Below are 26,144 nucleotides of genomic sequence, written 5' to 3'. Positions count from 1 at the left end.
ATACTAACTAAATTACTGGACAGTATAATTATAAAACATATGTCATCCGCGTAAAATTTGGAAACATATTAACCAGTTTGCAGTTTATAGTGTTGTTACCGATGGCGCCATCTGTAATCAATTTGCAAAACAAACATTCGAAAGAATTCTGCAAATGGAATGATGAATCAGTAACGAATAATCTAAATCACATATGTCTGATTTTATTTATTTATTATTTACTTTTATATTTACAAGAAAAGTAATATGACAATTAAAATGACCTTTTAGCTTTTATATTGTGAATGATAATTGAGAAATTATGTACAGACAATGAATATGCACTAGATTTTATTATGTACAAAACAAAAATAAATTTAAATACTACAGACATCAAATAAGTATTTAATTATTCAATTCAATTTCTCATGTAATTATAATTTAGACAATTCTTTGAATATGCTCTAGATTTTATTATGTACAAAACAAAAATTTATTTAATTACTACAACCATCAAATAAGTATTTAATTCAATTTGTCATGCAATTATAATTTATTTTGCGATTTTTTTCCAAAATTTAAAAACTGCAGACATAAATTTTAAATAACTAAAATTGTATATTGCAGAATTTATTTTTCAACTTACTGCAAAATAGAATTAGGAACAAATTCATAAAGGAAAAGATTAAAAGATAAGGGGCCTATAGAAATCGATAATTTTCTTCGGAGGAGTGTGCAGTTGCTTGATGACATTATCGAGTTTGACATGAGCTATGTAGATATCGTCACCAACAGGTAGTCCACCCCTCCTTCGTCCCGATTTGTTGGCTGCTTCGTATGGCTCTGGACCTAAATAGGGTCCTTTGAAGGAACTGTCTTTTTCTGACTGCAATAAATTAACAATAAACTTTTAAATATTTGTTCCATATACTTCAATCACATCATGGAGTCTTAACATATAAATAGCCTTAATTTGGAAACTTAAAAAAAGCAGTTCCTTTATGTTCTATATGGGCCGACTGAGGAAATTCAAATATAAGACATGGAAAAATGTCTCGAAAGCGTGATTTGGAGTATATATTAGATTTATATATCACATTGTTCTAACATAGGTATTTTCACATAAAATCTGACTTTTTCTGAAATAACATGCCAATTGTTTTTCCATAGTTTGATCCTACGACTCATTACTGCCTAAATACCAATTATATGAATATTATTATTGACTATTATGCCTAAATACCAATTTTGTAAAATTTGGCGCGAAATTTATGGGGAAATTTAAAAATTTATCTTGGCCTTTTTTTTTTTTTTTTTTTTTTTTTTTCCAGTTTTGCGCCAAGAATAATTCACTTGGCGAACTTTTTTATTTATAGCAACCTATTTTCCTTTTCTTTTTTTCATTGCAGACGAGCGGAAAAAAGACATCGTTCATACTTTCAAATAATTTCAACGAAGTGTGTAAACCAATATGTAAATCACGTAACGCGCTAATATGTAAATTCCCGCATATCTTAGGAAATTTTGAATAACAAACTCTAATTTTTTGCGGGTATGCTTAGAAATACATCTGATTTAAGACGATGGTAAAACTTTTATGGGTTACAATTCAATTTGTTTTTCGAAAAAATTATAAAAATGATTTAATACAAATTTTAAAAATAAATCAGAAAAAATGGGCGAATTTTATTTGGAATGAACCTAAATTTCGAAATGTAAAAGGAAGCATCAAATAAACTTAATAAAAATGACATATTAATAAGTATATGCAGTATTCAATTAACATGGAGGAGTTAACATTTTTAAAGCTATTTTTTTAAAAACTACTCGTGCGATTTTTACAAAATTTGGCAGTTTGGCATAATTTGAGTCGTAGAATCGAAATATGGAAAAAAATTTGGATTTCATTTCAGAAAAAGTCCTATTTTATGTCAAAATACCTATATTAAAACAATGCTATAGATAAATCTTATACATATCCTAAGTCGCGCTTTCGATACATGAAAAACGCAAGCTGAATTCCGTCAAGTGGCCCAGAAGAACGGGAGATATAGAACCGTCCTTTTTTTTTTTCTTTTTTTAAATCTTCAGTTAGAGTTCGATCACATGAAATTTTTATCAACTGTTCTTTTTCCCCCCCCCCCACAAGATTTTTGAATTTAATAGATAAAAATACTCTATTTCTTTGCATACCACCCTTGAGAATACCTACTTGAGAATGGCTGCTGTAAGCTCACAAACTCATTAACCAACTGAACTGACAGCTGATACTTGAGTACTAACTAACAAAACTAATAACTGATAATATAGTACTCTGAGCTAAACTCTGAACTCACTAAATAACTAAACTGTTAACTGATAATTCAATACTCTGAGCTAAACTCCAAGCCCTCTATTTAACTAAACTGATAACTGATAATATAGTACTCTGAGCTAAACTCTGAACTCACTAAATAACTAAACTGGTAACTGATAATTCAATACTCTGAGCTAAACTCTAAGCACTCTATCTAACTAAACTGATAACTGATAATTCAGTACTCTGAGCTAAACTCTGAACTCACTAAATAACTAAACTGATAATTGATAATTCAATACTCTGAGCTAAACTCTAAGCACTCTATCTAACTAAACTGATAACTGATAATTCAGTACTCTGAGCTAAACTCTGAACTCACTAAATAACTAAACTGATAACTGATAATTCAATATTCAGAGCTAAACTCTAAGCCCTCTATCTAACTAAACTGATAACTACGGTTACAATGCTTCCCTTACTTCGCACAAGGATGTGAAAAATTACCCTTTTCTCAATTTATTATAATAAACTCTCTAAAATATTTACTTTTTGTTTATATCTCCGTATTGTTACATACTTACCAATTTCCCAAGTTCAAATAAGCATCTGGTTACTTTCGGCAAATTCCTCAGCAACAGCAAATCCTCAGGTTCGAATAGGAGTTCCTTGGGAACACCGTAGTCTTTGACGGCTTTTAGGAACTTGACAATATTGTCCCGTTTGTGCTTTAGATTACCGCCTGTCTTTATTTCCCCCGGGATCGAACCTGACTTGATATAATTCATTAACCTGTGGAGGAGAAACATAATAACTTCAAGGTATAGTAACTGTATATAGTTTGAATTTCTTTGCTAGCCAAAACTCCTAACAGACTATTTCGCGAATTATCGCGATGTCTGAAGATTTTGATAAAGTTAATTAATCTTTTTATCAAATCGTAAATTTAATAGAAGAGCATGTTGCCTCGTACTTCACAAACTATAGTCAATTTAAAATTAAATAAGCTAATAGTCAAGAACTACACAATGCAATCCAACGCGAAGTTGGCTCACAAATCTGACCGGCATATATATTCAAATTCGTCATCAATTATGCAAAGCCGAGTAATTCAGGCTATCAGATCTAGGAGAAACGTAACGTGCACGCACGCCAGCAGGAACACGCTCTGTTTCATAATCTGACAAACCTACGCTTTAATAATCAATCTGATTTGCATTCTGGTGAAAAACGGAAAGAGAAGTGGTGGTAAAGTTCTAAATCATAAAAATAAATAAACAATAAAATATTGAAAAGGTTCAGATTTTAACGGTCGTCCAAAAGTGTTTGTTAAGGTTTTTTACGCTCTCGTTGACCTCGCAGTCTACATAGCAGTATACGTTTAGCATTCCCAATACAGAGAGCTATTTGTCTGCATACATTTTTTCTGCTTTTTACATTTTCCTTCCCCCCCCTATTGTTTTCTCAGTTTGTTATATCAGAGGTAATTTTTTTACTAAGATGGCTTTAAAAAACTTTTTTTTTGTCTTGTTTGTACAGTCATCAGATTATTTTGATGCTGGAAACATGAAAAATACGCAATGCCTGCGCCGGGACTCGAATCGGGACTTCTCAAATACCCGCCGAGTGCGCTACCGTTACACCTCGAAGGCATGCAGAAAAGAGGGAGAAAATGTCTTAAATACTCCCTCTTTTGAAGGATGACTGGGGATTAGGGGACTCAATCGCCAAATCCTGGTGGCGAATAATCATTATCCACCACCTTTTAGTTCGGGCGCCATTGTTGAGAAATTAGATTTTTTTTATGCAGGAGATATGAAAAACGTGCAGTGCCCTCGCCGGGGCTTGAACCTGGATCTCTCTAATTACGAGCCGAGTGCGCTAACTGTTGCACCACGAAGTGTAAGCACAGCCACGTTTTGTGAATTCTATTCCTAAAATATTGTTGCGACATGCACAGCTACGGTGAGACTGCTTCCCTGCAAAGGACGGTGTTAAGTCATTAAGACTATTTAACTGTAAGATTACGTCATTTTTTCTCTTCTTGGCGCCTTGCATGGGGCAGATGTTCATTACAGCAACCCTGTAAACGCTTACTCAGTTTTTTTTATTGCTGTTGTTATTAGTAGTAAGTCATCGCTTGAAAGATGACACGCATTTGATTAAAGTTGTTGAATAAAATATTTAGTACAGTCCACTTCTAGTTAATTTGAAATTGTTGTATAACAACGCACGCATCGCATGAACACTTTATGGCCCGCCGAGCCACAGGTAAAAGACATCGTTGCTAAAATTAACTTTTTAGAACATTTGTAATACTTTCGTTTAGTTGTATTACGCATAACTTCATATAGAGTGTTTGGAATGCTTTCGTTTTCGTGTGGATTACGCAATTAAGATTGGATACTGTGTCATCGTTCATTTCCGGTGTTGCTGTCGAGAAATCTGCAATCACGGTAAGTGATAAATTATTTATTTGTTCATGATGAGTGAATTGAAAGCGATTAAAGCTAACAAAAAAAGTTTAAAATGCAGTATCAGAAAGTTTGAAAATAAGGTAAATTCTACAGTGGATGAAGCAGATATTTCCTTATTGGAGTTATACGAATCAAAAATATTAGAATTTAAAAAGGAATTAAGTAACATTTTCGATTCTTTATTTGCACATTGTGAAGAAAAGGACACTGACGAATTCATTAAGGAAAAGGAAAACGTAGTAGATAATCTCGATGAAATTCATTTGAAAATTAAAAGAAAAATTTCTGAGATCCGTTCTCAAAGGAATAGCTGCTCAAATGAAAACGGTTCGAGTAAAGACATAATTGTTTCGGATATAAAATTGCCTAAATTGTCTCTTCCAATATTTAGTGGGAAAATCGAAGAATGGATTGAATTTGAGGATTTATTTTCCGCAGCTGTGCATAAAAATAGCAAATTAACTAATGCGCAAAAATTGCAATATTTAAAGAGTTCGTGTAAGGCAGACGCTTTAAATATTATTCAGTCCATTCCAATTTCAGATTCGAATTATGACGTAGCATGGAATCTGTTGGTTGATCGCTATTGCAAAAAAAAAAAAAAAAAAAAAAATTGATCAATTCTATCATAAAGAAATTAATTTCTATACCTCAAACGAGTGATTTTACTTCGTCACTTTTAAAATTTATCGATAAGGTGCATGAATGTTTACGATCCTTGGAAGCATTGGAGCAAAAGGTGGAAGAATTTTCAGACACGTTCATTGTTTATTTATTAGTTGAAAAGTTGGATAGAAATACTCGGTGTTGGTGGGAAAGGTCACTTAAAAAAGACGAGATAGGAACGGTTAAACAACTGACATGTTTTTTGAAGGAACACGCTCGCACCCTATCACATTACAAACCTCCGCATGGGGAATCGAAACGTTCATTTAATACCAAAGCTCTTACATCACTTTCGGAAAATTCAAAAAGTTGTCCTTATTGTAAAGCTGATCATTTATTGTTGAAATGTGCGCAATTCTTAAATCTAAGAGTCAAGAAACGATTGGAATTTGTAAAGACAAAAAAACTATGTTTCAATTGTTTATCTTCGGTCCACACAATTAAGGACTGTAAAAGTTCTAATACATGCAGAAAATGTCAGAAATTTCACAATTCGCTCTTACATTTTGATCGAAATGAAGAAAATTTCGATAAAGCAAATGGCACATCGAATCAAATCACAAACAAGACTAATAAATTAAGCAGTAATCTTTCTCCAAATGCTGATACATTTACTCCAATGGCAAGCAGCCAAAAGGTTAGTGACACTAATGAAACCAACCAAGCAAAGTCCATTAACGGTACTGCGCTGAATATTTCCAGTTCTTTTAATCAACAAGTTCTACTTTCAACTGCAATTATTTTCGTTAAGGGTAATGATGGAAAATTTATCTCGCTGAGAGCCTTGCTGGATTCCGGTTCTCAAAATAATTTCATTACTAAAGAAGGTGCTGAGTTACTGAATTTGAAGAAAAGAAAAATAAACGCTTCTATTTCAGGTATCAATGGTACAGTTATGAGTGTTAAGGAAAAAGCTATAGCAACATCGCTAACGCTACTAGAGATTTTATTCGTACCTTACAATTTTTTGTTGTTCCAAAAATAACTCGCGTAACGCCTGCTAGATATATAAACATTCCTGATGTTAAGCAGTTGCAACTCATTGGTTTAGCTGATCCAGAGTTTTATAAACCTGGTCAAATACATGTTTTATTATCTAACGAAATATTTTTTTGATTTACTGGGGACAAATAGAATAAATATGCAAGACCTGATTCTCCATCAGTCAGTTTTTGGATACATCGTTAGCGGGTCAGTACGCATGCCGCAGCAAGGCAGTGTTGATAATTTTTGTGGGTTTGTGGAAAATGGGGATAATTTATCTGACAACATGAGAAGGTTTTGGGAAATTGAAGGTATTAATGAAGCAAAAAAAGTGAAAAGTCAGGAAGAGGAATTTTGTGAACAGCACTTTCTTCGTACACACACGAGGCAAGATGATGGCAGATATGTAGTGGAAATGCCAATTAAGGAGGAAGGACTTAGCCTTTTAGGGGAATCTAGAGAAAACGCTAGCAAAAGACTGAATTATCTACTTAAACGCTTCACTCGCAATCCCGCAATGAAACACTTATACGAAGATTTCATTAAGGAATATAATGAATTAGGCCATTCCGAAGAAATTGATGAAGGGGATAGCTCTAGTTTCTCATATTATCTTCCTCACCATGGGGTTTTCAGGCCCGAGAAACCTAGCACTAAACTTAGGGTAGTGTTCGATACCACTGCTCCTACGACTACTGGAATTTCGTTAAACGATATTCTGCTGAATGGAGGGTTAGTTCAAGACGAACTATTTGATATTATTTGCAGATTTCGAACGCATAAAATTGCCTTCACAGCAGACATTGTAAAATTGTGTCGTCAGATTTTGATTAAAGAACATCAAAGAGATTTATTACGCATCTTATGGAAGAGTAGTGAAGAAGAACCAGTTAAGGTCTATAGACTGAAGACTATAACTTACGGTACTTCCAACGCACCATATCTAGCAACACGCACACTTAATAAATTAGCAGAAGACGAGAAAAATAATTTTTCGTTAGCAGCGCCAATAGTACAAAGGGATTTTTATGTCGATGACGTACTCACAGGAGCCCATACTCTAATAGAGTCTAAAGAATTACAGTCGCAATTGATTAACCTATTATCACGTGGAGGAATGTGTCTGCACAGATGGTGTGCTAATCATCCTGATCTTTTGCAGTTTCCGGATGGACAAGAGGAATATTCTTTCAGTAATTTCGATGACGATCAGAGCATCAACACTTTAGGATTATTATGGAATCCAAAGATAGATTGTTTTTCGTACAAATCAACGATCAAGAAACCAACTACTTACACAAAGAGAACAGTGTTGTCTGATATTGCTCGCATTTATGATCCATTAGGACTGCTTGGTCCAGGGATAAAAAAAGCAAAAATCTTCATCCAAAGACTTTGGTTATTGAAGCTTGATTGGAACGATCCGCTACCCGAAAGCATAATTAATGATTGGCAACTTTTTATTGATTCAATGCAATCTATCAACAATTTGAAAGTCAGTAGATATGTTTTACAGGATAGTTTTTCTGATATACAAATTCATGGATTTTCAGATGCATCAGAACACGCATACGGAGTAGCCATCTATTTACGCTGTAGAAGTGACAATAATTTATCTTCACATTTGCTTTGAAGCAAGTCCAGAGTAGCTCCACTAAAACCGCTGACAGTACCTCGACTGGAACTCTGCGCAGCTGTACTGCTAGCACAGCTTGTTGCAAAGGTGGTGCCTTTATTGAAATTGGACATCAGCAAAATATGTCTGTGGTGTGACTCAACCATAGTGTTAGCATGGCTTCAGAATCCTCCGCATGTACTAAAAACTTTTGTTGCTAATCGAGTGTTGCAGATCCAAGAGCTAACACATACATGCCAGTGGAATTATGTACGTTCAGAGGAGAACCCAGCAGACCTTATTTCCCGAGGACTGAGTTTTGACAAGCTGCATGATGCTGATCTGTGGTGGAAAGGTCCTCCATTCTTGAGTGAGGGTGTCATACCTAACAAGAACATTGACTTTGAACAATTAGAAAAAACAGAGATATTTTCTAATGAACTGAGAATAAGAACTGACATTGCTTGTTTATGCACTTTGCCTTCAAAATTTATTGATAATGTCCTAGATATCACTAACAATTATTTAAAATTATTACGTATTGTTAGTTATATTTTCAGGTTCATTTGGAACTCTAGGTGTTCAAAACAGAAAGGAGCACAGAGAAGAACAGGAGGAGTAAGTTTAAAGGAGTTAAATGAGGCAGAATCCTTTTTAGTAAGAGAGGTTCAAAAATGTAGTTTTTATTCAGAATACAACTCCCTCGCACAAGGTAAACCCATTAATAATAAAAGTAATTTACTTTCTTTGAACCCTTTTTTGGATGCAAATAATGTAATGAGAGTAGGAGGCCGATTACAAGGGGCCAATGTAATGTTTTCACAAAAACATCAAATGATTTTGCCTGTTAAATGCAAACTAACTAAGCTGATTGCTGAGCATTATCATCAGACATATTTACACGTAGGTTCGCAAGCATTATTGTGTTTTATGAGACAGAAATTTTGGCCATTACAAGGTAGGAATTTAACTAGAAAGATTACCCATGAATGTATAATTTGTAGTAAAAATAAACCAGTCACTATCGAACAAATTATGGGGTCATTACCTGCAGAGCGCGTAAATCCAAGCTGACCCTTTAATCATGTCGGCACCGATTTTTGCGGTCCATTTTTTATTAGGCACAAGGGACAGAGGAAAGGAACTCTTCATAAGGTATATTTAGCTCTTTTCATTTGCCTTGTAACAAAGGCAGTGCATCTCGAACTAGTGAGTGAACTCACCACTGACGCATTTATTGCCACCTTAAAGAGATTTATTGCTAGGCGCGGAAAATGCTCAATCATTTTCTCAGACAATGCAAAAAACTTCGTTGGCGCAAATGTCGAATTGCAAAGAATTAACAATTTAATTAGAAATCCTGACAAAAAATTAGCAGATTATTTAGGTGAAGAAGGAATAGTATGGAAGTTTATTCCCCCACGGACACCTAATTTTGGTGGACTATGGGAATCTGGAATAAAATCCGTGAAATATCACTTAAAGCGGATTGTAGGTAATGCAAGGTTGACTTTCGAGGAGTTATTAACTGTAGTAACTCAGATAGAGTCTGTTTTAAATTCTCGCCCTATTACTCCCTTATCTTCCGATGTAAATGATTTAGAGGCATTAACACCAGGCCATTTTCTCATTGGAAGACCCTTGAATGCTATAGTAGAACCCGAATTAATTGATATACCTGAAAACAGACTCTCAAGATGGAAACGAACTACCAGATTTGTCCAGTTGATATGGAATCGTTGGCATAGGGACTATTTAAACACACTACAACAGCGTTCAAAATGGAAGGTAGAACAAACGAATATTAAAATAGGTATGCTAGTACTAGTTAAGGAGGATGAGCTTCCTGTTTGTAGATGGGTGTTAGGGCGCATTACAAGAATTTTTCCTGGAGTTGACGGTAAGGTTAGAGTAGTAGAAATACAGACAGCAAAGGGCATCATTAAGCGTGGAATTACAAAAATTGCAATTTTACCCCAAGAAGAAGCTTCCTAAGTTAGTTAAGTGTTAGCTTATTATTATAAAACTTGTATTGTACATTGTATTGTGTATAAAATTTTGTATTGAAAGTTGAATATTATTATATTGAATTAAGAGATGTTATTCGTATTGCATTATTGTATAAGGTAGTAATTGTACAATTTTGTGGGTTATTATGAGTATTATCGCACGAAATTATTGAAGTAACCCTTCAATGCCGAGGGGTATGTTAAGTCATTAAGACTATTTAACTGTAAGATTTTTTCTCTTCTTGGCGCCTTGCATGGGGCAGATGTTCATTACAGCAACCCTGTAAACGCTTACTCAGTTTTTTTTTATTGCTGTTGTTATTAGTAGTAAGTCATCGCTTGAAAGATGGCACGCATTTGATTAAAGTTGTTGAATAAAATATTTAGTACAGTCCACTTCTAGTTAATTTGAAATTGTTGTATAACAACGCACGCATCGCATGAACAGACGGTTAGGGTTTATAAATTTGGCGTAAAATCGTCCATTTGGCGACAAATTGGACTATATATCATGGACGGAGTGAGAATGTTGTAGAACGATTCTTACTGGTTTATCCCAAGAATGTTCTCGAAGCCAGGTCAAAAGCTATATAAAACCTGCCTGTACCAGGATTAGCAGGGTATCATGAGAGTTTATCGTGAAGTGTATCTTGAGAGTATCTTGAATTTAGTAGTAGTGTCTTGAGTTCAGTCGACCGAGTCGGGAGCTGTACTTTAGTGCTTTGTCGTGTAGCTGTCTTCACGGTTATAGCCTGAAGGCTGTGTTGCTAATTGTTTCAACGTATTTGTCTTCGTTTTTCGGCGACTGTGACGCGTCTCTGGAACTTTCCTGTGTAATACTGATGAAAAAATTGTTTTGTTTTCTCCTGTGTAATACTGATGAAAAAATTGTTTTGTTTTCATTCTTCATGAAGTCTTGCCTAATATCTGAACTCAAGACACTCTACTACACACACAACTTCGCAGGCAGAGTATATATATTTTTAAGGGGACAGTGGACGTTTAAATACTTTTTTTAAAATTATTGTCATAGAGTTACGAAACTTTGCATGTATGTATATTTTACTATAATTATATCAAATATCTCTGAAAAAAATTTCTGGATCATTGAATTTTAATTTTTTTAAAAATTTCTTTTGAATTTTTAAATTTTTTTCAAAATGCTCCATGCGACTTAATTTTTTTTCTGTTTCTTGTTATTTTTGATTTATTTTTATTGAAAATACATTGCAAACGCAACCTAGTGCCAATTAATGAATTAAATAACATTAATTAATATTTCTTTCACATATACCGGAATTTTGGACAAAATTTCCCGCTTTTCTACACGTTAAATGGACTTCTAGCCTCTTAATGAATTCGCATTCAAAAATACATACTAAGTTTTATTACATGTATAAATGGGAACCTAAATTACATATTACAGTCATTTTGAACATAAAATAAAGCGCATGGAGCATTTTGAAGTTGTAATAATCGGGAAAATTTCATATGAGAAAAATACAATTTAATAATATTTTTACGTTGACTTATAATATTTACTTTTCAGTATGTCCTAATATATGATTTTATTTAATATAAAATATTTTAACATCGTTTTACGTATGCATAAATAATGTTTCTACTAATAAAATCGTAGAATGGTAAGAAATACTTAATATTATTTTAGAAATTTTCTCGAACACTTTCAGTAAATCCAACCAAATACTTTATTCTAACCCCTTCGAGCCGGGTAGCGAAAACGCGCGCTTATCGCGGAGGGCGGCAGTGTCTTCCGCGAGCGTCTCTCCAGGGCCGGGGGCTTTTTTGATACTAAGCCTAAATCCATGAAATTTCCGAAGTATCAACGCATTGTTTAATAATGCTCTATAGAGTATTTAGACGGCTTATGCTTTATAGATATTTATATATATATACTTTAATTACCTTATTTCTTGTTTAAATGCATATTTTACACATTTTATTTTAATTACTCACCATTTTATGACTTTTAACATTATACATCTGAAAACTAAATATATTACTTAAAATTCTCTTTTCGTATGAAAAATTTTAAAACAGGGATCTACACACAGTCCTACGTTACATTCCTTGAACTCGCAATAACTCGTTTGTCGTTTTGGAGGATTTTTCCGGGAATGTGAACAAACGAAGCATCGTCGTCTCATTTTCTTATCAGTCTCTTCTGAACAAAGTTTTGGAAAATGTCTTTCAGTTAATCTTTCCGAATCAATATCAGAATATCAGAATTTCAGAATCAATATCTGAAATATTTTGCATCATTTCTGCTATTTCATGCTCTGTTAAACATTTTCGACGCTTCGACATTGAAACGGTAAAAACAGAAAGAATTCACGTCTACCAAGATCTAATTATTTTCTAAAAACTGAACTGCAAACCGAAATACTCAATGCTTTAGCGCATATAAAACTTCTACTTACAATAAACAACTACCACGTGCTAATAAAGTGCGATTTAAAGAGACGTCATAAATCACGCCATTCGGAAACATTTAGTTCCCCGTTTGTTTATATAATCAAAAACACGTGTATGTGAGTCATACTTCTCTCATGTGGAGTAGAAGGTCTAATGTACATGTATCTGAAACCATATGGGCATACAGTGCCATCTTGTGGCAGAAATTATAGTTTGAAAAACGTTCCAAGGTACTGGCACAAATACGTGACAGTCGGTAGAAAACGCAACAATGCTCTGGCACACCTGCGTGTCGGCCGGTAGATAAGTGCGTTTGTTGCTGGCACGTATACGTGACAGTCGGCGCGAAGGGGTTTTAAACTAAGAATCACTTTAAAAACGTCCTGCACCATATGTTTCCCCTTCCTTATTTACATTTTCATTATGTTTACCTACCTTACACAGTTTTTTTTTTTTTTTTTTACTCAAAATTTTTTCCAACAATTTGCTAGCCGAATTACGCTTATACTAGAAATTTTATGGAACAAAAATGCTTAATCATGACGAAGATTAGGTGCGAAATAGGGAGAAAGTGCAGAATCGCAAACTGCTTGCCGCGTTTTTAAGAATTGCACATACACGGTATCCATGTACACGTCGACCTATTTTCGCTTAAAATAACATCCCAGAATTGCACAAAAATGGCATTGCGCACATTCTTGACTTTATCGATGTACACATCGACCTATTTTCTTGTAAAAAGCGCCAAACAAATAAGTGGGCGATTCTGCACTTTAGCAGCAAAATTGTTTCTAAGTGCTTTTTAGATAAAATCACGATCGGAATTTTTCGGAAAATATCACATTACATGTCTCATGATCTCTCATTTCTCTGAGACAAAATAATCTGTGATTGGAATTGTGTACTTCTCAGATTATTGCTAAAGTCCTAGCTAGTAACCTTTATCGCCTTACCAAAATGTCGCCAAACTACCTGTTACCATATTCTAAAGATTAGCCCGTTGCCTAAGAAACAAATGGTACTTGAATTAAGACACAATAACACGCCGAACAAATACTAATTCAGAAGTCAAACAACAAAAATTGGCGTTATATTTTCAAATTTTCACAGAATTTAAAAATATAACGCTGATTTTTGTTGTTTGACTTCTGAATTAGATAACGAAATATTGCAGTTTGACCGTGGTAATAACCATATTTTTTCGGTCTATTTGAATAATATTTTTTACACCGATAATCCAATATGTGGACGCTACTTTGTATACAACATTAAGAAAGCATTGCAATTGCACTAACCTGCAAAAAAGTACTCCATCTCTAACGTACTGGTCAAAATCGAAACAGCTATTTTCACCCAGGCAGTTCCATATCCACAGTAAAATCTGACTCTCTTTCGTATTGTCTCTCTGCGGAAATAGGAAAAAAACAAAGCAAAACACATCCAGCCATTAATGGATATATTTTTATTTTATATGAAATACTTAAAGATTTTCAACAACTTTCCAGATTTTAGGAAATAAGAAAGTTTTGATCTATCAGTGCATTTAACTTCCGCAAAACATTGTTCAACAATTGTGTAAGTTTTCATAAATATACCAAATTAATAAAAATATGTTTGGAGTTCATTTCAGTGTAAACAGAGAGGTTAAAAAATTATTATTATTAGTTCAAAGGAACTCTAACCCAGACGGCTAAGTCTCAAAACGGCATTTTTCGTCGGTTTTCCATAAACGGACGTTTTTGAGATGCTTCCACCAAGTTTTATCGCTTTGTATTATATTGTAAAGAATATTGTACATAAATAGATAACTTTAGTGCAATTACATTTAAAATTGTTCTATTTTACTGCATAATATTACATGAAAATTCTAAAGAGAAAAGTTATGCCGGAAAAGTAACAATACAGGAGCAAGTCCATTTGACGTTCACTAAATGGGTATCTCGGTAATTTGATGAGATATCGGCAAGCCGGCAGCGGTTTTGGCGACTTATTTTGTCGGAAAATTTGGCGAGAAATTGCTAAAAGTCGCCAAACGGGAAGTCACTTGACGTTGACTAAATGGGTATCTCGGAAATTTGTTGAGATATCGGCAAGCTGGCAACGGTTTTGGCGACTTATTTTGTCGCAAAATTTGGCGAGAAATTGCTAAAAGTCGCCAAACGGGAAGTCATTTGACGTTGACTAAATGGGTGTCTCGGAAATTTGATGAGATATCGGCAAGCTGGCAACAGTTTTGGCGACTTATTTTGTCGCAAAATTTGACAAGAAATCACTAAAAGTCGCCAAATTTGTTAACCATTTGGCGGCATTTTATTCTGGTCCCTGTATCCCCGTAATAGGCATTGTAATTAAATAAATTTAGTTGATCACTATATTAGCTGTGAGCATAATTCCACTACCATATTGCTTTCCAGTAATTTCGTAAAGCAGAAAGTGCTAGAAATATCTCGGCGGCCGCGTGAAAACTATATAAAGCTGAACAGAGCATCTGCTCTCAGTTGTTGTTAGATGTTAGCCCAGCGGGAGTTTTGACTACTATCCCCGGATTAGCTTCTCTTTAGCCGCGTTTTGCATTGCCTTGTGTTTAACGTTCTTAGTAGTTTGAGGTGTAGCAAACTGATTCTGCTCTGTGATACTGTAAAGAATTGTACCAGTATTTTTGTGGAAAGTTTTAGAACTTGAAGTGTTTCTTTCTATGAAATAAATTTTATTAACCTATCGCCGAACCTGTGTGCATGCAATCTATTACACACCCCATATGCACGCAACAGTATTTAAAGAAATTACATACGGAAGCATCTGCATGAATATATGTAGGTATGTATCTCGCACTGTCCAAAAATGGACGGCACCTGAAGACATCAAATTTTGCATAACGTAGACCTTCACTCGAATATCTGGAAGCCCAAATTTAGAATTTGTTTTACTATTCATTTCATATTTCGTAAAACTTTAACGAATATTTGATTAAGAAATTCAACGATTTCAAAGCGAGTCATGGCAACACTCTACGGAAGGAAAAAAAAAAAAAAAACATTTTTATCTCCAGCGCGACAGACTGTATATAGGATGTTCTAAAGATATGCTATTTATAAATGTTTTGTGATATTGCTGTTGAATGGAATTTTGTGTGGTTTAAGTGCGAAGAACACGATACTTAAAGGTAACACGCAAAATGAATAAAACACGTCGCTTTGGACGTAATTTAAAAATCTAAAAGCTTTCAGATTTTTTAATATATATATATGCATACTTTATTTTTGGTTTGTTGAATAGAGAAATTTATCAATCTAGGACAGATTAAATTCAATTAATTAGTGACCAGATTGTAAATTAAATTAATTAGTGGCAAATAATTAGTAAGTTGTAATTAATGCATTTACATGTCTGATATTTATTTTTTTATAAGATTTCATTTAGTTTATTCAGAAGGTTGGCTGTAATTTCAAAAGTTTGTCAGCGATTTTTAACACACTTTCTGATAAACTATCGCCTTCATGTAAATCGTTTATGTAAAGTAATAAATTTTTGGTAGAGCCTGTTAACATAATTTCTAATTTTTTGTCAAAACTGCACAATTTTCGTTTCCCCCCCCCCATTATTTGACATCAAAAATGTTGGAAGTAAAAGTCTGATATTGTTGAAAACCGATTTTTTAGTTTAATTACTTGATTGATAACACATCATTGAGACTCAAAAAATAAAAAATTAAAAAAAAAAAAAAAGAAAGAAAAAATCTGAAGGTTTTAGATTTTAAATTACGTCCAAAGGGGCGTTTTTTAAATATTTTGTGTGTTAAACACACACACACACACACACACACACAAAAAAAAAAAAAAAAAAAAAAAAAAAAAAAAAAAACGGCGGTAGCTATAGAGCCATCAGATTTTTAATAATATAGTCCTCCACCCGAATATGGGCACCCTTGAAGAGACATTAGGTATTTTGTGGTAGCAGGAGAGATGGAAAAATTAGCAACGCCTTCGCCGGGAATCGAACTGCGAACCTCTGGAATACGCGCCAAGCGTGCAGACCACCACAACACGAAGGCACGCCAAGAAGACGGGAGAAATACTTTATACCCTACTAAAGCCCGAATTTCGTATTTCCAGTTTTATATTTCATATTTTAGAAAATTCTGATGAATTTTTAACGAACTGAACGATCTGAATGTGAACAGTGGGAACACTGTATTAATTAAAGCATTATTATCTCCAGCGCCCGAGATTGTTTATCGGAAATTCTTAAAGATATGTTGTTTTGAAATATTTTGTGATTTTTGTATTCAAATGAATTTTATGTGGTGTTAGTGCATAGAGTAACATATTTAATTAATGAATTTAACTCGAAAAACATTTATAATAAAAAGGCAACAAAAGAGGTTTTAAAAATCATCTTTACTAAGAAAACTGTAGATTGATATGGTAAACTAAGAGGAATATAGGAAAGTGTAAGCTAACACTTAACACTTTATCTGAAATTCTAAGCACATGCTACTTTAAAAATGTTTGTAATTTTGCTGTTGAATTCTATATGGCGTAAGTGCAAAGAAAATGATTACAAAAAGAAATGGGTTCAACAAGTAGACTGCGAGCTTAGCGAGAGATCAGAAAAACCTTAACAAACCCTTTTGGGGGACCGTTAAAATCTGAAATGCTTCAGATTTTCTTATTTTTTTATTTATTTTGTGTTGAAAGTTCATATGCTTGTTTGAAAGCTCAAACTATAAACTTTTAGTTTTGTGCACCGAAAAATCTGCCTTCTTGCCCGCTGGACGGTTTGCTTCTTTTTGCGTAGAAACTCTCATTTTAAATCGAAAAAATTGTTTTAACTGTATTTGGTGTTTTATATTTTTACATAGCTTTCAATTTTTAACAAAGATATTTTGAAGTTTTATACATTTTTGCCTTTTTGCGAAGTCAGAACTGAATTAATTGGATGAGAAATATATCTCTAATGAAATTCGGCGAAATAAGCATATCGTATTAGCAGAAAATATTACCGCCAGTGTGTCTCGGACAGAGCACAATGTTTACAAGTAGCGCATGCGCATTAGATAAGCGGCGGTGAATCGTCTGTGAATAACTGTTTCTCTTTTATTTGTTTAATTTCTATTATACATCGTTTTAGATTTATTATGGTATTGAATAGAACATGTGGCAACGATTAGATAATTCTTCCGATGATATAATTTTTGTGTATTCTGAGTTATAAAATGAATGAGATGTAATGCTGTTAAGTGAACCCAGGGCCAAAGTGTCGCTATGGTATAGTGAATTTTAAAAAGTGCATATATTCTACTGTGGTTTGTGCGCTATCGATGAAGTAGATTTAATTCAATTCAGTAAGTTTAAATGAAATGCAGTAAAAAATGCGTATAATTTAATATTCCGTACAAGGAAGTTATGTGGTGTACATATGAATTTTTTTCTTTGTCTTGCAGCTGTTAACAATGAGAAACATTTAAATCAAAAGATTTTATCCTTGATTGTTATGAGCCTTAAGATTCCAAGTGATGACAAAATCTGATTAATAAATTAAATAAATCTAAATGAAATTAATGTAATCTTGACGACGTGAAGGATACTTTACTGCTATGCTCATCAGCAGAAACAATTTTGCTGCTTTTTGAGGCTTTGAGTTACTTTACAGCTTACTAGAGACTAAAAAGTATAATATCTTATAAAGAGATCATAAAATGATTTTTTTCAGTTCTTTAATGATTTTTTTATTTTTAAATGAAAGCATATTTTATGGAAAAACATTAAAAAAAGTGTTTTACACGATATTTTACCCTACTACGCCTTACAGGCGATTATTTGAACTATAAATTAGGCTTTAAAAATACTAGTAATGATATATGTATAAAGGAGCTAGAGATAAAAAGCTTTCGTATTTGTTTAACCCCCTTTTTCAGCTGTCACGTGACCTCTTACGTAATAGGGAAGCAAAGCAACAACTGCGTTAAGGTGGGAGCAGGAAGTTATTTTAGTCGATTTTCATATTGGCAGACACCCAAACAACATCCTAAACCTAGTTACGACTCAAGCTCTCAGACAAACTCAGCTGTTCCCACTCAGCTCACAGGGAAATTTTATTTCAGGAGATTACAAACATAAAGGGAAAAAGAAAAGAAAATAATATCTGCAATCACACGGTAAAAAATGATATGATATAGATCTTACCGTCTTACATAATATCAAAAGCTGGCAGTTTTATGAATGCAGATTATTGTATCAAGAGAAATATACGTTTGAGGAAAAAATCACATACCTTTTAGATTTTCCACATATTTATTAATTTTAATACATTATGATATTTAATATATTACGTGAAAAATTAATAAAAAGAAAATAAAATCTGAAAGGTTCCAGATTTTAAATTACGTTCCAAGGGGCATTTATTTAACGTTTTGCGTGTTACTTTTATTTATTAAATATCATGTTCTACGTACTCAAACTATAAAATTCAGTTCAAGAGCAGTATCGCAAAATAATTTTCACGTCGGTTTGTTTCGGAAGAACAACTGTTTGGAACAATTTTTCTGCTTTGTCACAACAGCCGATCACCACAAATCGCTTTGGGGTTAACACAGGGAAAACTGGTTCCCCATTACAAACAAGTTGATAGCATTCGAAACTGATAGCTGATTGGTTGAAAACGAACAACTTGCTATTTTTTTGGAAAGCAAGGAAAAAGTCGCACGTTTTTCTTTGAATAGTATACCAGGCAGAAAAATTGTCCGAAACAGTTGTTCGTGTGAAACAAACGCCGTGTGGTATGGAAGGGGATGCCTTCGTCGAGACGATGGCTTTGCTATGTGCGAACACACAACCTATAATTAACTTTCCGCAATTTCAGGATCTTCGTCCTAGGACCAGTACTTTCGAGAACATTCTGGCATGTTATATAACCGCCTAATGTAAATACTGAGTACGCGCCATTTTTCGTCAGACTGCTTTCTTCTACAGTTGCTACAAGACCTCGTTGCTGCTCATCTCATCTTTTTTCCCTTTTTTTAGAACAGTTATGATGTAGATAGCCTAAATTTAATCTTACTTAGTTTAAATCACTATTGAATATGTAATTTCGAGAATTTCATCTAAAGGAGCAATGATCTGCTATGAGAACTGAATAAAGATGTGGAATCTAAAAAGTTAAATCCTTCTTTGTCGTCACTTTGCAGCCTTCTACTCAGCCATAACAACGCCCTAACTATGATGCAATTATATCGTCAAGCTTTGTCATTCCTGTGCCTGCCTGCCAAAATATTACATATATATAACTAATTAAAGTAAAAAGAACAAACGATAGAAGACCTATGTGGTTTTGGCAAAGTTTTTTCAATTAATTTATAAAAAGTGTTTCGTATACAGTTTCAATTATCTGTTTCGGCGAAACGCGATATCGAGTTAGCTTGATTCGAAAATCATTAAAAATAATTTCCCCTGAAGAGCCATAATGAGATTCGAATTAGGCTAATCCACCATTTACCGCTTCTTAGTTTTTATATTTTTGCTTAAATCATTTGTCGCACTTTAAATCTAATGTTTAAGATCTGCCTTACTTTGATTAGCATATTGCTTACAATTAGTATTGAATTTTATTTGTAAATATTCAAGTGTTTGTATTGTTTATTTTATCTCATAACACATTTCATTGCACCTTATTTTATTTATGTTAATATTTTCACGGAACCACAGTATCTAAGCAACTTTTTAGCGTGCGAACTAGGAAATTTCTTTTAAATATAAGCTCGCACACACATATATTGTTTATACCCACACATATATGGTATTCAGTCGTCCAAATTTGCATATTTCCTCCCCTTTTTCTAGTAATTTTAACATTCGAAAACAGGTAAAGCAAAATGCATGGTGAATGCTATTTCTGAAGACTAGAAAAAAAAACTTTCTGAAAGACGTTAAATGATAAGATTAAAAAGCACGCATTATTACTTAATTAAATTAAAAAGCACGCATAAAGCACACTATTGTTACCGTATGGAGCCTAGACGATATAGTGGTTAGTTAGGGAAGGTAAACCGCTGAGTTGGCTTCCGACCCAGGTATAGATATATCCATGCAGAATTTGTTACCAACACAAAGGGAGTTAACCACTAGCTGCCAGACCGCAGGCCTGGGCCGCCCCGGCAGACCAGATGACATTTATAAAATACAAAAATAGTGGTTAGGGAAGCCTACTTGTGGTACGGAAGGGCTCGGGTTCGACGGGTTCGAATCTCGGAGAAGGCATGGATGTTTTTAAACGTATAGTGTCCGAGCGGCATAGGGGCACTCTAAATATGCGGCGAGCCGAAAGTCCTTTCGAGAGGTTGATGGTAGGGAAAGAGGGGGGGGAGACCATCAACCTCCTTTGTTCTGCAGCAAAACTGGGAGCGAAACTGGCCAAAGTGGTACTAATTGTTATTATTATAATTACTTTCAAAGAACTCAACAGTTTCAGTAATTTTCTTTTTACTTGCAGGAACTAACTAATTTCTATTTAGGAATACATTTTACATTGTTATAAAAAAACAGAAGTTTCTAACTCATGTGCATTAACTTATAGTTTATCAGTGGATGGATATGTGTTTAGATTAACATGGGAGCGTTATATATCCTCTGTATATTTAAAAAAGTGAAAAAAATATATAATGAATTTCTGAAAATATTTAATATTTTTAATTAGATACAATATGAAGTAAATGAATTTTTATTTAAACAAATCAGATTAAAATATAAAAAATGTTAATATATTTAATGATTTTAATGAGATATGTCATGAATTCAATGCATTTTTAATTAAATAAGATTACAAATTACAAAAATATATTTAATGCTTTTCATGAGATACATCATGACTTAAGTGCACTTTTATTTAAAAGTATCAAATTAAAAAGCAAAAATATATCAAAGTGCTTAATGATTTTAGATATGTTGAGATGTTTTATTTAAATCTATCAGATGAATATCTGACGCAGAGACCACATTGGCTTCCCTGAACAGCTTTTTAAACTATACACATTTTCTGCATTTAAATATATTTCTCCAAATTTGATTAGAAATATATTTCTCACTCAATTAATTCAGTTCTCGCTTAGCGGCAAGGCAAAAATACATAAAAACACAAAGCATCTTCATTAAAAATTGTACAATACAGAAAAACATAAAGCACCAAATACAGTTAAAATATTTTATAACTAAAAGTAGAGTTTCTATGTAAAAACAAGCAATTCGGCCATCGGGCAGGAGGACAAATTTTTTGGTGCACAAAACTGAAAGTTTACATTTGGTCCCAGTCGGCAAAAAGACAGTGAAGCTGCTGCAACAAACTGACTTGATCTCTATTCTGCTAAGAGTTTCAAATGCAAAACAAATAGTAGCCTCGTTAAGCTTAACAAAATTTAATTTTTAAATTGTTGATATTTCTACAACTATTGCATACATATAAACTAAAGGCATAAAAATCTTAACCAGATTAACGAGAACATAAGCACAACATAATTCAATCACTTTTACAGCAGAAAATGCACAATTTACCAATTTATAAAAAAAAAACCCGAGCTCACCAAGCCGGTACAAATTGGGTATATATATATAGATATATACATATATCTATATATATATACCATATAAAATTGTGTTACTGTATATATATATATACCATATATATATATATACAGTAACACAATTTTTTTTAAATTTAAAAACACTTATTCCACGCATTTTTACGCAATTTACTGCTGAATATTGAGCAGTGTAGTCAAAAACTAAGAAATTTAGAGCGAATTTTACACAAAGACCCAAAAGAAGTGAAATTCACTAGAAATAAATTTCAAAATAGCCTAAAAATATGCAAAATAAGAATTAAAGAAATGTAAAACTAAAACCTAAAAATTATGAAAAACCTAAAAAAATATACCAAAACCAGGTTTTGTTTAGCCTAAAGGAGCAATTTGCCCAGAAGGACTATTAATTTCGTTTTGGCATTTTGCGTTGGTTCACTACAAGCGTTGTTTCACTTTTCAAATTGTTGCCACCAAATATTATCGCCCTGAACAAATTAAATAATGAAGAACCTGCATAAATCTATGTATGTTTTTCGCATTGTGATAAAACAACGGTACCTAGAGCCATCCAATTTTGAATAACTTAATCCTGCTGTGAATATGGGCATCTGGAAGCCCAAATTTGAAATTTGGAATTTGTTTTATTATTGATTTCATATTTTGTAAAACTTTAAGGAAATTTTGATTAACAAACTGAAGGATTTCAAAGCGAACCATGGCAACGTTGTACAGAAAAAAAAAAAAAAAATAAAATAAATTATCTCCAGAGCGCGAGTCTGTGTATCGGAAAGTCTAAAGATATGCTCATTTTAAAATTATTTTGCGATATTGCTGTTGGACTGAATTTTATGGTTTAAATACGAAGAACATGACATTTAATAAATAGAGGTAACAAACAAAACGTTAAAGAAACACTCCCTTTGGGCGTGATGTAAAATTGGACTTATTTTTATTTGTATTTAATTTATTATTTCTGCTTTATTTGAATTTTAAATTCAGCAAAAAATGTGTAATTTAATTCTTTTGCTTGATTTGACACTGGAAATTTTACCCTTCGCCGGGAAGGACTTCAAAATTTTCAGATGAACTGTTATAATTAAATGATTATCCTCTTTATATATATATATATATTATATATACATATATATATATATATATATATATATAGGGGGTTGTATATTTTTCAGGTTTTTATGATGTATAGGTTTTCCTTTCCCATTTCTAATTCTTATTTTGCATATTTATAGGATATTTTGAAATCTATTTGGATTTTTCACTTTTTTGGTTTTTTGCATAAAACAGGTTTTTAATTTCTTATTGTTTCCCTCTATATATAGGCCCACCAGCGGCCGAGCGGTAAAGTCGCTGAACACTGGTAGTTCGGTTCGAGGTTTGAATCCCGCGAACGGGCTGGCTGCATGGGTGTTTTCGTGGTTTTCCCAAGTATAACGTGCATACGAGCCAGTTTCCCTTAGAATGTCCTCCATGAAGGTATCCCTCCCCTTAGGTAGATAGCCCTAGTGTGCTTTGCCATAATTAAATACACACATCTCTCTATATATTTATATACGTTTGGTGGAGCCGATTGCAACCAAAACGGGAGTTGCATAACTATATGTAATAGCAATCTCAAATAAAAAACTTCAGCGTTTTAATGGAGTTACGAGAGATCCGTACGTGTGTCATGAAAAAAATGTCTTATGAATCCAATTCATTTTACAAATCCATTTTGGAAAAAAGAGTCCTTAATTCTGTCCGAACGTACAGACGCCAAGCAGAAACATTGTTCAAATTAATTCCCTGAGCTGTCAAAATGAATAATTTTGTTGAAATATGATGTCCCAAATTTTTCGCGATTGCAGCACGTCCTTTAATTGGTGCAAGAAAGTAAAATGTAAAAATATATAAACATATTTAATTCTTTTAATAAGATATGTCACGAAACGCATGCATTTTATTTAAATCGATAACATAAAAAAATAAAAAATCTGATGTGTATACCACATGACTTCCTTGTACGGAATATTAAATTATACGCATTTTTTTCTTGAATTTCATTTAAATTGATTGCATTTAATTAAATCTACTTCGTCGACAGCGCATAAACCACAATAGAATAAATGCACTCTTTAAAATTCACTATATTTGTTTACTATAACGACACTCTGAATGCACAAAATTTATATCATTTGAAGAATTATCGTTGCCACATGTTCTATTCAAATACTATAAAAAAGCTAAAACAATGTATGAAAGAAATTAAGAAAACAAAACAGAAAAGAAACAGTTTTTCACAGACGATTGAGTATTTCTCATTCAATTAATTCAGTTCTCACTTCGCGGCAAGGCAAAAATACATAAAAACTCAAAATATCTGCATTAAAGTTTACGAAGTAAATCTTAAACACTTATTTCCTGGAAGAAATTCCAGAAAGGATTAAGCATGATTTAATTCGTAATAATAAATGAAGGCGTTATTTTTGTGTTGCGAAGCTTAGTCTCTCTAGATTGGCAACAAATCTACAATTCTGCTGTTTCAAATGTAAACAAATATGTCCGCCATGTTATTTAAAACTTAACCGCACTTAAACAGCTTTTAAATTGTTGATAATTGTACAAATATTGCTTCCAGAATTACGAAAGGCATAAAAACCTTAACCGGAAGATAAAAACAACATAATTCAATCATTTTTAAAGCAAAAAATGTACAATTTACAAACATATAAGAGTAAAGAAACTGAGATGACTGAGCCGGGTAACAGAGTGGATATATAAATAAATATATTTATATACGTTTGATGCGGCCGATTGCAACCAAAATAAGAGGTGCACATCTACATGTTATAGCAGTCTTCTATGCAAAATTTCAACGTTCTGAGGCTACTCGTTTTGGAGTTATGCGAGATACGTACGTACGTGTACGTACATACGTTCGTACAGACGCCACGAAAAATTCTCTTCAGAATTAATTTTAAAGCAGTTTTATAATTTTTTTGGAGGAAAAGAGTCTCTTATTCTGTCCTTACGTACAGATATCACGCCAAAACATCGTTAAATTGCATTCGATAGCGGTCAAAATGGATATTTTCGTTGGAATATGTTGCCTGAAACTTTTCGGGATTACAATACTTCCTTTTTACTTTGTACAAGGAAGTAAAAATAATATAAAAATATTTATCGTTTTTACCTAGTTATATTATGAATCAAATACATTTTTTTCTCAGATTAAAATGTAAAAAAATCTAAATGAAACTAAAAAGTCTAAAAAATCTAAATATTTAATGTTTTGAATAAGATATATCACGATTTAGATGCATTTTTATTTAAATCAAGCATATTAAAAACTAAAAAAAGCTTCAAAATATTTAACGATTTTAGATAGATATAAGAATTTTTATTTAAATCAATCAAATAAAAAGTAAGAAATATTTCACTTTTTTTATGAGATACATCACGAATTAGATGCATTTTCATTTAAATCAATAAAACTAAAAGGTAAAAAAATAGTAATAAATAGACTTAATGTTTTTAATTAGATATATCATGAATTAAAATGCATTTTTTTTAAACTTAACCAGATTAAAAAGTAAAAAAAGAATATTCTTTGAAACTGTATTTATTGCTTTTAAATAATTTAATTTCTTAATCCGTAGTAGATAGATAATATATGAAAGAATAATATGTTACATTTTCCTGAATGGCAACAGACTTTGATAAAATGTGAAACAACGTATTTACATTCCACTACGGAAAACAACGTTTCGAATTAATCGCCCGTTTGGTTTGAAAAGTTCTATCACTTGCTTTCAGAATCAGCATTGGCAAGCTTGCAGTTTGGGTTTGAGGTTACCGATTCACATAAATGGTTCTTTTTTAGTATCGACAAGTAAACATTAATATTTTATAAACAAAGTATTGAAATTACATAATATCATGCAATGTATTTACATACTTCATGTGGTAACAGCTCGGGTATTGCTTTCGTTTCTTCGGTGACGACCATGGCCTGAAATACAAACAACTGATAAATAAAATCTGTAATTGAATAAAGAACGTATAACGTGCACGAACTTCGCAACTTCGTAATCGAAACTCCGTTGACAGCTGCACT

General features: G+C 32.9%; 2 protein-coding genes across 2 annotated transcripts in view; one reads left to right on the top strand and one right to left on the bottom strand.

The window, feature by feature from the left end:
* Positions 1-315: 315 nt before the first annotated feature.
* Positions 316-26,144, bottom strand: LOC118186926 (muscle-specific protein 20-like). The gene is made up of 4 exons (XM_035357107.2): positions 25,986-26,144; positions 13,758-13,867; positions 2,860-3,067; positions 316-865 (listed from the first exon to the last, which is right to left on the bottom strand). The coding sequence occupies exons 1-4, from the start codon at positions 26,034-26,036 to the stop codon at positions 665-667; spliced, it is 570 nt and encodes a 189-aa protein (XP_035212998.1). The 5' UTR covers positions 26,037-26,144; the 3' UTR covers positions 316-664.
* Positions 4,578-26,144, top strand: part of LOC118186925 (alpha-tocopherol transfer protein-like) — a 58,077-nt gene continuing 36,510 nt past the window's right edge. The window contains exon 1 of the mRNA XM_085827309.1: positions 4,578-4,731. The gene's annotated coding sequence lies outside the window, so the exon portion shown is untranslated. The remainder of the gene's footprint in view (positions 4,732-26,144) is intronic.

Source organism: Stegodyphus dumicola, chromosome 11 (assembly GCF_044657685.1).
Source record: "Stegodyphus dumicola isolate Sdum_Otavi_A_Nest chromosome 11, ASM4465768v1".
Classification (NCBI taxonomy): Eukaryota; Metazoa; Arthropoda; class Arachnida; order Araneae; family Eresidae; genus Stegodyphus; species Stegodyphus dumicola.
Note: the sequence above shows the minus strand (reverse complement) of the source record. Positions and strands in the feature narration are given on the sequence as shown.

Coding starts and splice junctions, on each gene's coding strand:
- LOC118186926 (XM_035357107.2), bottom strand. CDS start 26,036: ATGGTCGTCACCGAAGAAACGAAAGCAATACCCGAGCTGTTACCACAT. Junction 13,868..25,985: donor CCGAGCTGTTACCACATGAA/GTATGTAAATAC, acceptor CTATTTCCGCAG/AGAGACAATACGAAAGAGAG. Junction 3,068..13,757: donor GATGGAGTACTTTTTTGCAG/GTTAGTGCAATT, acceptor TCTCCTCCACAG/GTTAATGAATTATATCAAGT.